General features: G+C 44.7%; 1 protein-coding gene across 1 annotated transcript in view; it reads left to right on the top strand.

Annotated features, from left to right (window-relative positions):
* The window catches only part of WRAP73 (WD repeat containing, antisense to TP73), a 73,878-nt gene that overhangs the window by 9,490 nt on the left and 45,591 nt on the right, over nt 1–18,797 (top strand). The window contains exon 3 of the mRNA XM_075329393.1: nt 2,088–2,204. Coding sequence (XP_075185508.1) covers nt 2,088–2,204 — 117 coding nt within the window. The remainder of the gene's footprint in view (nt 1–2,087; nt 2,205–18,797) is intronic.

Genomic DNA, 18,797 nt, shown 5'->3' with positions numbered 1-18,797 from the left:
ATTCCCATAGACTTTGCTTGAATAGAAGAACACATCCATTTTGGCATTAAACAGCGCAGAAGAAAAAGCAGCAAAAAAGCAGGTAAAAAGCAGGTAAAAAGCAACGTGCGCACATACCCTTACTGCTGACAACTTCAAGGACCTGAAAAGTTGCTCGCAGTACAGCCTCCACTTTCTTGAGCTGGCTATTTGCCTTAAATACCTGTCAACCAAATACCGTACTTTTTTTTAGGATATATGCGGGCGCACTCACCACAGGTTTTCTAGTCCTTTTTTTTTTTTTTTTTTTTTTTTCCCTGACGTTTTTTTTCTGGTGGTTTTTGCCATCGGTCTTTGGGCTTTTTTTTTTTCTTTTTCCCCTGTAGTTTTATACTATAACAAGTGAGCACCTCCCTAGTAGAAGCCGCCTGGAGATTGAACATGTTGCTTTTATTAACCACATTATGGTTTATAAAACCTGAAGTGGTAAAAGAAAAAATTAACAAAAGCCTGAACATGGGCAACAAAAAGTAACAAAAGCCCGAGCATGGGCAAAAAAAGGTAACACAGCCTGCGCATGAGCAATTAAAAGTAACTAAAGCCTGAGCATGGGCAAAAAAAGGAAACAAAAGCCTGAACATGCACAACAAAAAGTAACAAAAGCCTGAACATGCACAACAAAAAGTAACAAAAACCTGAGCATGGGCAAAAAAAATAAATAACAAAAGCCTGAACATATGCACAACAATATCGTTTTTACATTGCTGTGCATTATGTTCATTTCTTGTGGCCTTTTCTAAGCAGGTTTCTAGATAGAATCTGCCCAACAAAGACATCATGTGCACACTCCTAGCTGACAACTATGCCTCCCATACACACATCATCGAGTAATGGCAGCTTCTTTATCTTTCTTGAAAACAAATGATCAGCCATGTTAAAATGCAATGTGCTTGATCCTTGTTTCCCCTGACATCTGCTGTCAGTGGAGAGTTAAGATCCCAAATACACATTGGATGCTCCGCCAATCTCGCCCCCCAAATTGGCTGGATGAGCTAATTTTGGGCACTTTTTAGATAATGTTTAAATCTAATTTTTTTCCCACCCAAAAAATGTCTCAAGTATTTCCTGACAATTTACCTTCCAATGAAGACTGTGACTTATGTCACTATATAGCTATGCATTGCCATTGACTTGTAAAAATAACGCATAGCCGCAATATAATTTTCTTACTGAATCCCTAATATAGGAAAGTGTAGCAGATTATGCTTTCTTACAAAAAAAAAATAGGTATTGACCTGATATATGCCAAAAGGACATTTTTTTTGGGCACATACTTGGTGCATGAAGGTGCACTGCACATGCGCCGAATTGAAAAAGAAACAGTCTGAACAGAGCCCTAGTCTACAGTATACACTGCACGCATAGTAAGACATCAAGAACACTTCATTTTCCAATTTTTGCAGTAATGTCATACTTCACTATTCGGCTAGGTTACACCCAGCTGTGCCGTCTGTGGTTTGGTAAATGGAAAGTTATGCAGATGTCGTGTAAGTAAAGTGTAATGATTGCATATTGAAAAGTTCTGCAACTTTGTAACATTTTCTGTGTTTCAATGTATCTTCAGTTTCACGTTTTCTGCTTGGTGTCAATGAATGACAACCTTGTGTACACCCAAAGTGTAAGAAAACCCTCCTGTACAGAAAATAACCCAAATAGCTAAGTTCTAGGATCAGGTCTCTGCAGATTCTTCAAGTAATATCAGTTACCGGTCAGAATGACCCTTTATATAGGAGACTCCTTGTGATTTAGACTTTTAAACCATTAACGCCCAAAATGTGAGTCGCTGGTGTCCGGCATCCCTTGGGTCCCCTACTGTTAAGGAGAGCAGCATTGATACCAGCGAGCATGAGTTAGTACAGGACCCCTACAGGGTGTGGAGTAAATTGATGTTCCAGCTGCCATGTCTTGGAATGTGGATGATTACACCCGGCACTTACTTCTGCAGCGGGATCCAGCGCCAGTCCTTCATCTTTCACAAGCCTTGACTTTCCTCAGTCCTCACAGTCATTAATATCGTTCTCTCTCTTTTTTTTCTTTCTTTCCCCCAGGTCTGGTCTCTGGAGCAGCCGGATTGGCACTGTAAGATCGACGAGGGGTCGGCAGGGCTGGTGTCGTCCTGCTGGAGTCCAGATGGCCGTCACATTCTCAACACAACAGAGTTTCATGTAAGCGTGGGCTGATGCCTCCTCCACTTGGTATCAAATGTTGATGTCTGACTCTCTCACTCCCGTTCTGAAAATAAATCCCAGTGGGCTCAAAGATATCGGGTTCCCGAGACGGAAGTGCAGTACTATGCTAGTCCTTATTTGATGGCCCTTCTTATAGGACGTCACTCAGGGCGCTGGCATTCCTCATGTCTGACCCCAAAGCTTCAGAATTGTTTGTATCATCAAAGGTAGTGATGGCTCAGTAAAAATATGCCCTTTTCCTGTATGTTGGAGGGGTTGGTGGTTCAAGATATTCAGTAACTATATCCTATCAATATGCCATACCCTATCAATATGCCATACCCTATCAATATGCCATACCCTATCAATATGCCATACCCTATCAATATGCCATACCCCATCAATATGCCATACCCCATCAATATGCCATACCCCATCAATATGCCATACCCTATCAATATGCCATACCCTATCAATATGCCATACCCTATCAATATGCCATACCCTATCAATATGCCATACCCTATCAATATGCCATACCCTATCAATATGCCATACCCTATCAATATGCCATACCCTATCAATATGCCATACCCTATCAATATGCCATACCCTATCAATATGCCATACCCTATCAATATGCCATACCCTATCAATATGCCATACCCTATCAATATGCCATACCCTATCAATATGCCATACCCTATCAATATGCCATACCCTATCAATATGCCATACCCTATCAATATGCCATACCCTATCAATATGCCATACCCTATCAATATGCCATACCCTATCAATATGCCATACCCTATCAATATGCCATACCCTATCAATATGCCATACCCTATCAATATGCCATACCCTATCAATATGCCATACCCTATCAATATGCCATACCCTATCAATATGCGCCGTAGCCTATCAATATGCCGTAGCCTATCCGTATGCCGTAGCCTATCCGTATGCCGTAGCCTATCCGTATGCCGTAGCCTATCCGTATGCCGTAGCCTATCCGTATGCCGTAGCCTATCCGTATGCCGTAGCCTATCCGTATGCCGTAGCCTATCCGTATGCCGTAGCCTATCCGTATGCCGTAGCCTATCCGTATGCCGTAGCCTATCCGTATGCCGTAGCCTATCCGTATGCCGTAGCCTATGCGTATGCCGTAGCCTATGCGTATGCCGTAGCCTATGCGTATGCCGTAGCCTATGCGTATGCCGTAGCCTATGCGTATGCCGTAGCCTATGCGTATGCCGTAGCCTATCCGTATGCCGTAGCCTATCCGTATGCCGTACCCTAGCCATATGCCATCAATGCTTTAAATCTGTTACAAAGGTTCCCACAGGTCACAAAAGGCAATTTTGGTTAGCGGAGCTCCATTCCTTTTCGTCTCTGATCACCTTTTTTCCCCTCCTATAGACTTTCATGAGCTGGTATATAAACAGTGCTATAACAAGCAGTAGAACACTGAGCACTTCTGCCCATTCATCTTGATCTCTGGGGTCTCCAGCTCCAAGACCCTCACCAATTAAAACAACTAACCCTGATATAGACTGATGACTGAAATACTAGCATTATTGTCCTACATTCTCTTAATACACTCAGTGTATTTTTGGTCCATACACTTCTATGGACTCACACATCCATAATGGCATGAAGGTCACATGCTGCGTTACATATTAAAAAAAAAGGTGTTGAAGGAGAACTCTGCTTAGTGCATGATTTAAAGGGAACTAACCACCAGGTTTTTACCCTATAAACTAGAGGCAGTGCCATAATGACACTAGGATGCTGATTATAATGATACCTTTAGTTGACAAATCTGAGGCTTTATTGCAGAGCAATCTTTGTCCACACTTTCCAAAATGACGTAATTTGTGCACAGGCTTGAGCATCGGCGCAGGACTTTGTGTGTCGAGTCCTCTGTGATCATTCTTCCTCCTGCTGCCTTGCCTTCTTTCCTTTATTTAAATTTTGCACAGATGACATTACTAGTATTGGCGCCGCTTGCTACTGCTGTTGTGGCATTGTCTTCAATAAAATGGCTCTGGAATCTGCGTATGCTCGTACATGCTCTGCGCCATTTTACTGAGGAGACTGTGGAGATGACTGAGCGGTGGCACATAGTCAGATTGATTTTTTTTTTTTTTACATCAGTGCATGTGGCTCTGCCGCTGATCATCTACATCTACACAGTGTCTTCAATAAAATGGCTCTGGAATCTGCGCATGCTCTGCGCCATTTTACTGAGGAGACTGTGGAGATGACTGAGCGGTGGCACATAGTCAGATTGATATTTTTTTTTTTTTACATCAGTGCATGTGGCTCTGCCGCTGATCATCTACATCTACACAGTGTCTTCAATAAAATGGCTCTGGAATTTGCGCATGCGCGTACCGTGATCTCCAACGCAATTTTATTAAAGCCACTCTGGAGAGGAGTATCAGCAGTGGCGGCGCATGCTCAGATTGATTTTTTTTCTTCTATTTTTTTTTTATCAGTGCATGCACCTCTGCCACTCATAGTCATCTCCACAATGTTTTCAATAAAATTGCGCCAGATATCGCGGTGCGTGCATGCGCAGATTCTGGGGCCATTTATTGAGGACAACGTCACCATAGAAATGCGCACATGCTGCCAACAGCAGTAATGGCGGCAGCACAAAATTTAAATAAAGAAAAGGAGACAAGGCGAGGAATGATGACATGCGCGTGGCTCATGTCGGCAGCGTCGGTGTGCCTCAGAAGCCGGGTGTATGCGTCCTGGCTTCAGAGAGGTACACTGCGCATGATTTGAGGAACAGCTACTGCACTTCCGATCACACACAGTGCGCCTCTCCGAAGCCAGGACGCATACACTCGACTTCTGAGGCACACTGACGCTGCCGATATGAGCCAAGCGCATGCGCAAGATTTCCAGGAGCTGCAGTGATGCCGACTCCTGGAAATCATGTGACAATGATAACATACAAGGCGGCCGACTAGTCAGGGGAAACAACGCGCCATCAACTAGTCAAAGACCTAATTAGCATAGGGACAGGGCGCTTTATAAATGCTTTTTTTAAACATTGATTTTAGTAAATGGCGTTATACAGGGCTGGTTAGGCAGGTAATTAAATATATTAGCACCCCCTTAAATTTAGGGGGTAAGAGCCCTTTCTATGTAAGTACCTCGGCACAGTTTTTCTCTCTATCTTGAGGGCGTTGGTCCAGGGCCTGTCAGAATCTTAGTGTTACACATGGTTTATTGCCTTTACAACTGGTCTGGGACGTCTTATATATCAACAACTGGCTGGTCCGCTCCTCGGAGCAATTTTCCATCCTATAAAACAATTAATTGGTCTGAATCCATTGACCGTATGAATTCTTCCACTTGTTCGAAATGATGGGAAAGAACATGTTGACGACGAATCAATTAGGTGCATGTGTCCACTGTGCGAAGTAACTGGGCTCCGGGGCTGACGCGCAGCCTACTGGTCACGTAAGGTGAAGCTGGCAGCAGGACAGCAGGCTGTAAATTATGCCTTCATGTCTCCATAGCATATAGAAAACATGAGCCCCCATTAAGGTTGAGGGACTGCAGTTATCTCCATGGGATCCTGCACATCATCGCTGCTTTTGTTTTGCGCAGATCTGTTCCCCATGATTTGATGGTTCTCTGGTGGCATCTTGGGAGCTTTACACCAAGCGGCGATGAGAGACGTCCCCCGTGTTGTGCCACGACTTGTACAGCCGGATTTGTACTAATTATGAAACTTGAGAGGATCATTTTTCTTGCTTGTTCAATCAAAATTTTACTTCTAGGCCAACTATTACCGTAGAAAATATCACTGGCCTAATAAGATTGTAATTCAACCAGTGGCAGGCATGCAATAAAAGACCTTTAATCCAGAGGAGCTTGGTTTGGAACTCTAATAATCTGGATCACCAGGAATTTAGCGGGAAGTCCCAAATTTAGTTGGTTCAGGGAAAGTCTTTACTTTTTTAAGGGTTTTTACCACAAGGGACAGTAAATATATACTTATTGTTAATATATATCGATTAAGCCTCAAAACGTGTTTTTTTAGTACTTTTATCTGCTTAAACTGTATTTCCCAGGAGCACCCTGCTTCTCCTGAGACTGCAGGGCCCTACCTCCTCCTCTGTGTGCTCTGACTAGCCCCACCACAATGAGCTATCATCAAACTAATCTAAGTATGGAATTCACCTTATGTTCTTGTGCACTCTCTGCTCCTCTGTATAGTATCCAGCCTGACTGATTTTATCTTCTGACATCTACATCAGTATCGTTGCCTGTGTGGTTTTACATCTTTAGCTGGTTCTAGCAGAGCTTAACTTTCCTGCATCCTCCACAATGGCAGTGCAGTATTGTTTTTTTCTGCTGCTCAGAGATAAGTGATGTGAACTAACAAATGTTGATCTGTTGATGCATGAGACAGAAGATAATCATTTGCTTATTGCATCAATAGAGCAGCATTTGCAGACTCACATCACTGGTCCCTCTGCAGGAGGTGACAAACACAGCCCCTGTATATACAGTAGCCCCATCTTGCAGTATATCTCTCCTCTCAGTCCCTAGTATAGATCCCGATCCTGCAGTGTATATCTCTCCTCTCAGCCCCCTGTATACAGGTTCATCCTGCAGTATCTCTCCTCTCAGCCTCCTTTATAGAGCCCTATCCTGCAGTATATCCTCTCAACCCCCTATATACAGGGCCATCCTGCAGTATATCTCTATCAGCCTCCTGTATAGAGCCCCGTCCTGCAATATATCTCTCTTCCCAGCCTCCTGTATAGAGCACCGTCCTGCAGTATATCTCTTCTCTCAGCCCCTTGTATAGAGCCCTATCCTGCAGTAAATCTCCCCTCTCAGCCTCCTGTATAGAGCCCTATCCTGCGGTAAATCTCCCCTCTCAGCCTCCTGTATAGAGCCCTATCCTGCGGTAAATCTCCCCTCTCAGCCTCCTGTATAGAGCCCTATCCTGCAGTAAATCTCCCCTCTCAGCCTCCTGTATAGAGCCCTATCCTGCAGTAAATCTCCCCTCTCAGCCTCCTGTATAGAGCCCTATCCTGCAGTAAATCTCCCCTCTCAGCCTCCTGTATAGAGCCCTATCCTGCGGTAAATCTCCCCTCTCAGCCTCCTGTATAGAGCCCTATCCTGCAGTAAATCTCCCCTCTCAGCCTCCTGTATAGAGCCCTATCCTGCAGTAAATCTCCCCTCTCAGCCTCCTGTATAGAGCCCTATCCTGCAGTAAATCTCCCCTCTCAGCCTCCTGTATAGAGCCCTATCCTGCAGTAAATCTCCCCTCTCAGCCTCCTGTATAGAGCCCTATCCTGCAGTAAATCTCCCCTCTCCGCCTCCTGTATAGAGCCCTATCCTGCAGTAAATCTCCCCTCTCAGCCTCCTGTATAGAGCCCTATCCTGCAGTAAATCTCCCCTCTCAGCCTCCTGTATAGAGCCCTATCCTGCAGTAAATCTCCCCTCTCAGCCTCCTGTATAGAGCCCTATCCTGCAGTAAATCTCCCCTCTCAGCCTCCTGTATAGAGCCCTATCCTGCAGTAAATCTCCCCTCTCAGCCTCCTGTATAGAGCCCTATCCTGCAGTAAATCTCCCCTCTCAGCCTCCTGTATAGAGCCCTATCCTGCAGTAAATCTCCCCTCTCAGCCTCCTGTATAGAGCCCTATCCTGCAGTAAATCTCCCCTCTCAGCCTCCTGTATAGAGCCCTATCCTGCAGTAAATCTCCCCTCTCAGCCTCCTGTATAGAGCCCTATCCTGCAGTAAATCTCCCCTCTCCGCCTCCTGTATAGAGCCCTATCCTGCAGTAAATCTCCCCTCTCAGCCTCCTGTATAGAGCCCTATCCTGCAGTAAATCTCCCCTCTCAGCCTCCTGTATAGAGCCCTATCCTGCAGTAAATTTCCCCTCTCAGCCCTTTGTATAGAGCCCCATCCTGCAGTATATCTCTTCTGTCTCCTGTATAGAGCCCTATCCTGCAGTAAATTTCCCCTCTCAGCCCTTTGTATAGAGCCCCATCCTGCAGTATATCTCTTCTGTCTCCTGTATAGAGCCCTATCCTGCAGTAATTCTCCCCTCTCAGCCCCTTGTATAGAGCCCCATCCTGCGGTAAATCTCCCCTCTCAGCCTCCTGTATAGAGCCCTATCCTGCAGTAAATCTCCCCTCTCAGCCCCTTGTATAGAGCCCCATCCTGCGGTAAATCTCCCCTCTCAGCCTCCTGTATAGAGCCCTATCCTGCAGTAAATCTCCCCTCTCAGCCCCTTGTATAGAGCCCCATCCTGCGGTAAATCTTCCCTCTCAGCCCCTTGTATAGAGCCCTATCCTGCAGTAAATCTCCCTCTCAGCCTCCTGTATAGAGCCCCATCCTGCAGTATATCTCCCCTCTCCACCTCCTGTATAGAGCCCCATCCTGCAGTAAATCTCCCCTCTCAGCCTCCTGTATAGAGCCCTATCCTGCAGTAAATCTCTCCTCTCAGCCCCTTGTATAGAGCCCTATCCTGCAGTAAATCTCCCCTCTCAGCCTCCTGTATAGAGCCCTATCCTGCAGTAAATCTCCCCTCTCAGCCTCCTGTATAGAGCCCCATCCTGCAGTAAATCTCTCCTCTCAGCCCTTTGTATAGAGCCCCATCCTGCAGTATATCTCTTCTGTCTCCTGTATAGAGCCCCATCCTGCAGTAAATCTCTCCTCTCAGCCCTTTGTATAGAGCCCTATCCTGCAGTAAATCTCCCCTCTCAGCCTCCTGTATAGAGCCCTATCCTGCAGTAAATCTCTCCTCTCAGCCCTTTGTATAGAGCCCCATCCTGCAGTATATCTCTTCTGTCTCCTGTATAGAGCCCCCATCCTGCAGTAAATCTCCCCTCTCAGCCCTTTGTATAGAGCCCCATCCTGCAGTATATCTCTTCTGTCTCCTGTATAGAGCCCCATCCTGCAGTATATCTCTCTTCCCAGCCCCCAGAAATTGTAAGGCCACATTCAGACCTGGCAATACAAATCTTCCACAATCCCCTGGAACAATCCATATGTATTATATGTGGATACTGCTGTGGATTTCACTTTCTGCATTACAAAGACTGAAATTCTTAGTAAATATCTGCAGGTTCATAACCTTATTCACATTGTGTGGATTTGAATATGTATCGCAAGCTTGCATATGGGTCAAAATAAAATGTGCTACTTGTCATTGGGGTCACTAGCATTATACTGCAAATGTGAAGCAAAAGCTACAACCAATCTGCAACATCTGAACGTCTGCCCAATTTTTTGGATAGCCTGTTCAAAGTAGATCAACCAATAGACATGGCTTTCAGTCCTGCTTCTCTGGGAAGGAGCATGGCAGTATAGCTGAGAAGACTCCTTCTGCAGGAGGAAGAAGTAGAGACTATATCAGGGGTGGGCAATTAATTTTTCCATGGGGCCGCATGAGAAATTGGGATGGTTTTAGAGGGCCGGACTAATATAATTAACTCGGTTCTACACATATATATATATACATACACACAATGTATACATACACACACAATCCCCATATACTACATCACTACACCCGCCACATACTACACCTGTAATATACATCAGTATACACTACACCTGTAATAAACTACACCTCTATATACTATACCACTATATATTACATCACTACACCCCTATATACACCTGTAATATGCTACATCACTATAAACTGCAGCACATCACTATATACTACACCTGTGATAACCTACATCACTACACCCCTATATACTACACTTGTATTATACTACATCACTACACCCTTATATACTACACTTGTATTATACTACATCACTACACCCCTATATACTACACTTGTATTATACTACATCACTACACCCCTATATACTACACTTGTATTATACTACATCACTACACCCCTATATACTACACTTGTATTATACTACACTCCTATATACTACACCTGTATTATACTACACCACTTCACCCCTATAAACACCTGTATTATACTACACCACTACACCTGTAATATACTACACCACTACACCCCATATACACCTGTAATATACTACACCACTACACCCTTATATACACCTGTAATATACTACACTACTACACCCCTATATACACCTGTATAATACAGGTGTATATAGTGGTGTAGTATAATACAGGTGTATATAGGGGTGTAATATAATACAGGTGTATATAGGGGTGTAGTGGTGTAGTATAATACAGGTGTATATAGGGGTGTAGTATAATACAGGTGTATATAGGGGTGTAGTATAATACAGGTGTATATAGGGGTGTAGTGGTGTAGTATAATACAGGTGTATATAGGGGTGTAGTATAATACAGGTGTATATAGGGGTGTAGTATATTACAGGTGTATATAGGGGTGTAGTGGTGTAGTATAATACAGGTGTATATAGGGGTGTAGTATTATACTACACTCCTATATACACCTGTATTATACTACACCACTACACCCCCCCCATATACCACACCTGTAAAACTACATTCCCATATACTAAACCACTACACCCCAAATATTTGTCAAAAGTTACCCCTCTCCCCCAGCCCCCCCGCCTGCCCGCCCCCATTGTCCCCGCAGGTTACTAGTAACCACTCACCTCTCTTTTTATCGTTCCCGTCCTCAGACACCTCCGTACGAGCCCCCCGCTGAGCTGCTTCTCCTTCACATGGCCAGGCTGCGCCGACGCTGTATTCCTAGGAGCCCCCGCCGCTGCCTCTCTCCATACGGCCCCCGCCTCTGCAGCTTCTCCTTCCGGGCAGGAACTTTTCAAATGACACACGCGCGCCGTACTGACGATATCAGGGCGCGCGTGTGTCACAGAGAAAAGTGTCGGGCAAGGAACAGAGGAGAGATTCCTGCGTTCCGCTGCCTACACTGTGCGGAGCTTCAGGATCTGTCCTCTGTTTCCTGCCCGACACGCAGCGTGTGATGAGGGTCAGGGCCGGCTCCAGGTTTTTGTGGGCCCCGGGCGGAAGAGTCCCAATGGGCCCCATCAACACGCAGGCACACATACGTACACATACATATTTAAAGACAAACTCACAAAAATACATATAGAACGGACACATCTATACAGCCATATACACTGACATACATAGATACACATTATACATGCCTACAGACACACAGCTCTGCTGCATACATACAGACACACATAGCTCTGCTACAGACACACATAGCTCTGCTACAGACACACATAGCTCTGCTACAGACACACATAGCTCTGCTACAGACACACATAGCTCTGCTACAGACACACATAGCTCTGCTACAGACACACATAGCTCTGCTACAGACACACATAGCTCTGCTACAGACACACATAGCTCTGCTACAGACACACATAGCTCTGCTACATACATACATAGCTCTGCTACATACATACACACATAGCTCTGCTACATACATACACACATAGCTCTGCTACATACATACACACATAGCTCTGCTACATACATACACACATAGCTCTTCTACATACATAGCTCTGCTACATACATACACACATAGCACTGCTACATACACACATAGCACTGCTACATACAGACACACATAGCTCTGCTACATACATACACACATAGCTCTGCTACATACATACACACATAGCTCTGCTACATACATACACACATAGCACTGCTACATACACACATAGCACTGCTACATACACATATAGCACTGCTACATATATACATACACACACATTGCTCTGCTACATACACACATAGCTCTGCTACATACATACACACATAGCTCTGCTACATACATACACACATAGCTCTGCTACATACATACACACATAGCTCTGCTACATACATACACACATAGCTCTGCTACATACATACACACATAGCTCTGCTACATACATACACACATAGCTCTGCTACATACATACACACATAGCTCTGCTACATACATACACACATAGCTCTGCTACATACATAGCTCTGCTACATACATACACACATAGCACTGCTACATACACACATAGCACTGCTACATACAGACACACATAGCTCTGCTACATACAGACACACATAGCACTGCTACATACAGACACACATAGCACTGCTACATACAGACACACATAGCACTGCTACATACAGACACACATAGCTCTGCTACATACATACACACATAGCTCTGCTACATACATACACACATAGCTCTGCTACATACATACACACATAGCACTGCTACATACACACATAGCACTGCTACATACACACATAGCACTGCTACATACAGACACACATAGCTCTGCTACATATATACATACACACATAGCTCTGCTACATACACACATAGCACTGCTACATACACACATAGCACTGCTACATACAGACACACATAGCTCTGCTACATATATACATACATACACATTGCTCTGCTACATACACACATAGCTCTGCTACATACTTACACACATAGCTCTGCTACATACATACACACATAGCTCTAGCTCTGCTACATATATACATACATACACACATAGCTCTGCTACATATATACATGCATGCATACATACAGACAGACAGACACACACGCGGCTCTGGGGCCCAGCACATACGGCACCGGGGGGGGGGGGGGTGTTTGCAGGGAATACACCTAGGGGGGGAGAAGAGCCCATACAGCTCACCAGGGCCCATAAATCGGGGGGTGGGGAGGGCACATACCGCTCAGGTCACGGTGGAGAGGGGGCCCACACAGAGCCGGAAAGAAGCACTGTGCTGGGGGTCGCTGGCTGGCACTGCAACTCTCATCTGTGGGATGAGCAGGACGCCGGCCGGTAGCTCCGCCCACAGATTAAGTTCAGCCAGGAAGTCTTTGCTCCTTAAAGGGACGGCGCTGCAGATTCCTACTCAGCCCGGGGGGCAGCAGAACTAAGGCGAGTGGGTCCTGGCCAAGGGTCACCAGAACTGACGAGGCCGAGTGGGCCCCCCCGGCTCTCCAGGGCCCCGGCATTTGCCCGGGCACTGATGAGGGCAATCTGACCGCGCCTCCCGGAGCCTGGAGCTCCGGACAACAGGTCAGATTGCTCTCATCAGTGATCGGCCAGCAAGGACGCCCTGAGCCAGGCGGGCCGGTCACAGAGAGTAGGCGGGCCGGATGTGGCCCGCGGGCCGCCCCTTGCCCAGGTCTGGACTATATTGTCTGCTGCCAGATGGGGAAGGAGACTAATTTCGTCCATTGCATTGATTAGTACCAGTGCCAAAGGGCACCCAAAATAACAACACTGCAAAGTACTATATCAGCTATTTATGACTGTTTTGTAAGAACATGACCCCTGCACAATACATTTATCACCTAGCCACAGATTTTTTATTTTTTTCCTATATGCTGACGTGAAGTTCAATGGTCAGACCCCTCAGAGCCCGGCTACCTGTCCGGCCGGCAGTGGATCCCCGGCAGCACGTGTTGGTGTGGGTGGCGTGTATTTCTGACCAGCCGTCTGAATTCGGCACGACCCTCAGAAGATTTCATTAAGGTTTTGCCAATATGGCATCTGTGTCAGGATAGATTTACTCTCCAGCTGTAAACAGGTTGCAAAATGAACTCCTTTCAGACAGCTGGTGAGCCCGTGTCAGTCCCCGCGGCATGTTATCCCCCAGGACGGTACATCCAGCGTCTGCGGGGAGCCATTGATCCTGCGTTAATGGGAACGCCTCGTATAGGAGAAAGTCTCAAGGTAGAAAGTGACTTACAATGAGGTGTAACCGTGATGATGATGATCCCGTGCAGCCATTGCTTCATGCCACACTTTACTTTTAAATGGCAGCTCTTTTAAATGGATATTAGCGGGAATTAGTGCATTAAACATCGGCAACTTGATACTTGACGCTCCTTTGAGTGCTCGGTAGTTATCACCTTCTCACTCCTCGTCTGCCGAACTTTTATAGGGTCATGATATACAATTAATGTGCATCACATTAAGGGTCTGAGCCAAATCTAGCACAGGCGAGTGACGGTGCAGAGCATTAACTGCTTAGGGACAGGAATTTTTTTTGCCGAGGCTTTGCAGAAGGCGATGTCGGAAGCTATTACTTTCTATTCTCAATAATTTCAGGCAACACAAAGGCTGCGGGATGATTCATGAGAGGTTCAGAAACTTTTATTTTAAACAGGCTTTCCGTTTTGGGAAACCCCTCTCCTGGCTGATGATTGTTTTAAAATAAAAACAAATTGTGCTTTATTCGCCCTCCCTGGATCCAACAATGAGTCACCGCTGCGAAGGCTGAGTGAACTCCAACTGTAACACTTACCGGGTTAGTAATGGGGGTGTCTGGTTAGATGCGATTAACCCTAAAAATATTACCATGATTGCCATTGCTTCAGGGCAATTAGTAAGAGCCAGACATAGCTACACTGATGCAGCACTTCTGGGGCTGCTGTAGGCTACTATTTTTTTAGGCTGGGAAGGGCCAAATAAACATGGGCCTTCCCAGCCTAATACCAGCCCCCAGCTGTCTGGTTATCCTTGGTAATCAAAAAAAGGGAAGTCTCCACACTTTTTTTTTTTCTAATTATTTAAAAATAATAAAGTTACCCCTTAACAATCGTTGATACACCTTTTAACAGTGGTCGTTTAGGGTACTTTTCCCCAGCAACATTTTTTATCGCACTGAGGAATAAGTGTATAACGCAGCCTCGCAGGTGAAATTCCCATGGGGGACAGCTGTACATTACAGCTGACAACTGAGGCCATTGGCCCCTACCAGTTTTGGAACTGATCGGGGCCAATTAACCCCTTAAATACTGCTGTCAATCACGACAGCGGCATTTCTGAGGTTTAATGGGGGTTAAAAGACCTTCTTTGGGAGAATTGCCCCCCCCACACAATGGTAAATGTGGGTGCTGATTATTGCCATGGTACCCTGAGGTCATCTGATGACCCCAGCGTACTGTGGCCTCGAAGTTCTTACAGGCACAGTAGTGCAGGAGACAAGTGATCAAACTAAAGAAATATTCATGTCCCACAATGGAACTACGTGAAAAAAATTAAACAAAAAATGTTAATATGTATATATTTAAAAAAACAAAACAAAAAAAACCCCACACAAATGACAAAAACTGTTTTAAACTAAAAAACGTACACCTAATTAAAATTGCCGCAGCTGGGACAATCCAATCTATAAAACTGTTACGTTACTTATTCTGTATGGCTAATACCATAAAAAAATAATTAAAACCATGGCATTAATGGCATTTTTTTTCATCATACTGACACACAGAAAAGTGAATAAAAAGTGATCAAAAAGTTATATGTTAAAAAAAAATGGTAGAAATGAAAAGGCCAAGCTGTTCCACAAAAAACAAGCCCTAATATGGCTCACTCAGGAAATTATTATTTTTTTCTTAAAAAACTACAGCTCTCGATTCAAAAATAATTTTTTGTAAAACATTGTTTTTAGTGTGTCAAAGTAGCTAAAAAAAAAAAACTATAGACATCTAGTATTGCTATAATCCTACTGACCTGAAGAATAAATCGGTCTTATCACTTTTACCGGACCGAGAACTACGCATTATTACTGTACTGCTATTTTTGGACTATTATTTTTTTTTCTTTTTACCTCCCAAAAATTGGAATACAACTTGGCTGATATTTATTCTGTGCTCTCCGCTGAGTAGAGATGAGCGGTTCCGTCGAGGTTCGGTTCACCGGCAGCCAAGGAGCCGAGCCTCTACTGGTTCGGGCAGGACCCGAACCCTGGAGCAAGTAACTGATTGCCAGTTTCAGTCTCCGCCCACAAACAGACCACTTCTGGGGAGGGTGGGCAGGCTTTTTCAAACATTTTATTTGGGTTGCACAGTACATGTAATTGTGCTGATGTTAACCCCAGTGTGAGCCATTCAAACATTGCAAACAGCTCGCACAGCGCTGAGCACTGAGCGTACCTGAGCACAGCATTGCTTGTGCGAGTGAAAGTCACACTTAAAGCATCCGAACACCGAGCCTTTATTTTTTTATTGTTTTTTTTTTAAGTTGGTGTTCGATTCGAAAACTGAATCTCAGGTTCGCTCATGTTTACTGCTGAGCACTTATGTTGGGGTTTTCGTGTAAATCCCAAAAACTAGAATTGAAACAAAACCCCAGTTTGAACCACTCCCTCTAATGAGGCAGGTGGAGACACTTTGGACTCCATCTGGTCCGTCTGTGGATGACCACAGATCTGTGCAAGCCTAAAAAGATGGACACCAGCAAAACAGATGCCAAAGTGTCTCCACCTGCCTCATTATAGTGAGTGGTTCCGTTGGGGTTTCGGCTGAATCACATTTTTGGGGGATTTACCTGGAAACTCCGATGTTAGTGCGTAGCACAGAACATAAGAATGTTATCTCAGCCTTAGGGGTACTTTGCACGTTGTGACATCGCACCTGCGATATCGTCGGGGTCAAATCGAAAGTGACGCACATCCGGCGACGGAAACTATGTCGCAACGTGTAAAGCCTAGGAGAGAAGATGAACGAGCGAGAAACAGTCAAAAATCGCTGATCTGTGTCACGTTGTTCATTTTCATAATGTCGGTACGTCCGTAGGTACGATGTTGTTCCTCGTTCCTGCGGCAGCACACATCGCTGTGTGTGAAGACGCAGGAGCAAGGAACATCTCCTTACCTGTGTCCCAGCTGCAATGAGGAAGGAAGGAGGTTGGCGGGATGTTTATGTCCCGCTCATCTCCGCCCCTCCGCTTCTATTGGCCGCCTGCCGTTTGATGTCGCTGTGACGCCGCACGACCCGCCCTCTTAGGAAGGAGGCAGGTCGCCGGCCAGAGCGACGTTGCAGGGCAAGTAAGTACGTGTGAAGCTGCCGTAGCGATAATGTTCGCTACGGCAGCTATCACAAGATATCGCATGTGCGATGGGGGCGGGGACTATCGCGCTCGGCATCGCTACAATCGACTAGCGATGTTGCAGCGTGCAAAGTACCCCTTATACTGAAAGCAATCAAAAAATGTTCTGTACCCCAAAACGGCCTAAACGGCCATATGTGTGGCATTGTAGTGGGGAGAGCTCACATAATTTATGGGGTGCATGTCACCAGAAACAGAAGCTGAACACAATATATGGGGGCACAATGTATGGGCACTAAAATGGAATATCTGTAATTATACAGAAAAAGAGCATGGCACAGATACTACAAAATAATTGCTGCAGCCATAGATAAATTATTTGAGAGGTGCAATTTCTATAATGGGGGTCACTTTTTTTTTTTTTTTTTCTTTTGTGCTGTTCTGGCTGTTCCTCAAAAGTTGTCTTCAAACTATTCTAGCAAAATCTGTGCCGAATACCAGCATTTTTTAAAACTAAAATGTTATATTTCCACTTCCCAATGTTATAATATTCTGTGAAGCACCTGAGTTCAAAATACTCACTACACTCCTAGATGAATTTCTAACGCAGTGACTTTTCCAATATAGGGTCACTTGTGGGGTTTCTGCATTTTTGGCACCTCAGGGGCTCTGTAAATGCAACATATTGTCCAAATTTGCTTTCCAAAAATCAAATGGCACTGTTCACTTTCCAAGCCCTGCCATGTGCACATGCATTAGTTTGGTTTTTTTTTACCATGTATGTCACTTTGTGTGGGAGACCTTGTGTAAAAAATTTTATAGCCGTTTTCTCCTATTATTCATTGTCAAAATTACAAATTTGGGGCTAAAATAATTATTTTAGCAGATAAAAATGTAATCATTGTATTTACCGCCACATTTTATAAAGTTCTGTGAAGCACCTGAGTTCAAAATGTTCAACACACTTCTACATAAATTCCTTGTTGGGTCTAGTTTCCAAAATGGGGTCACGTGTGGGGGTTTCCGATGTTTTGGTACCTCAGGGGCTTTGCAAATGCAACATGGTGTCTGCAAGCTATTTCAGCCAACTTTGCTTTCCAAAATTCAAATATTGTTCCTTCTGTTCTGAGCCCAGCCGTGTGTCCAATCAGAGGTTTTTGATCACATGTGGGGTATCAGCGCGCGTGAATAAATTGGGGCTAAAGCAATATATTTAGGTACCATGTAAATTTATTTTATTTTGTTCATTCCACTTAACATGAATTAATGTGAAGCACCTGAAGGGTTAATAAACTTCTTGGATGTGGTTTTGAGCAGTTTGAGGGGTGCAGTTTTTAAGATGGTGTTCGTTTTGGGTATTTTCTGTTTCACAGGACTCTTAAAGCCCCTTCTCATGCTGCAGGTAGTCCAGCATATTCATGAGCTCTGTATAACTGCTAGATCTGCAGCAGAGAAAACATTGATTTTATCAAAATGATAGCAAACAGCTCAGTAAGTGACACATCCCTGGAATCAAGGTCTCTGTCTCTACATTATGCTGCTCTCAGATGGGGGAGCAAAAACCTGGTGACATATTCCCTTTTAACTTAGTCAATAAAGGGTTAAAAAAGTGGCATGGGATCCTCTCTATTTTGGATAACCAGTCAAGGTAAAGCAGATAACTGAGGTTTGCAGCCCCCAGCTGTCTGCTTTACCTGCAGTAATAGAGGGCAGCACACATCATTTATTTATTCACTATCCACGTTTTGTTTGCATGGCAATTGCTCTGCTCTTACCCCCATT

Source organism: Anomaloglossus baeobatrachus, chromosome 11, assembly GCF_048569485.1.
Source record: "Anomaloglossus baeobatrachus isolate aAnoBae1 chromosome 11, aAnoBae1.hap1, whole genome shotgun sequence".
In the NCBI taxonomy this organism is placed as follows: Eukaryota; Metazoa; Chordata; class Amphibia; order Anura; family Aromobatidae; genus Anomaloglossus; species Anomaloglossus baeobatrachus.
The sequence above is the reverse complement of the archived record's forward strand: the minus strand, read 5'-3'. Positions and strand labels throughout refer to the sequence as shown.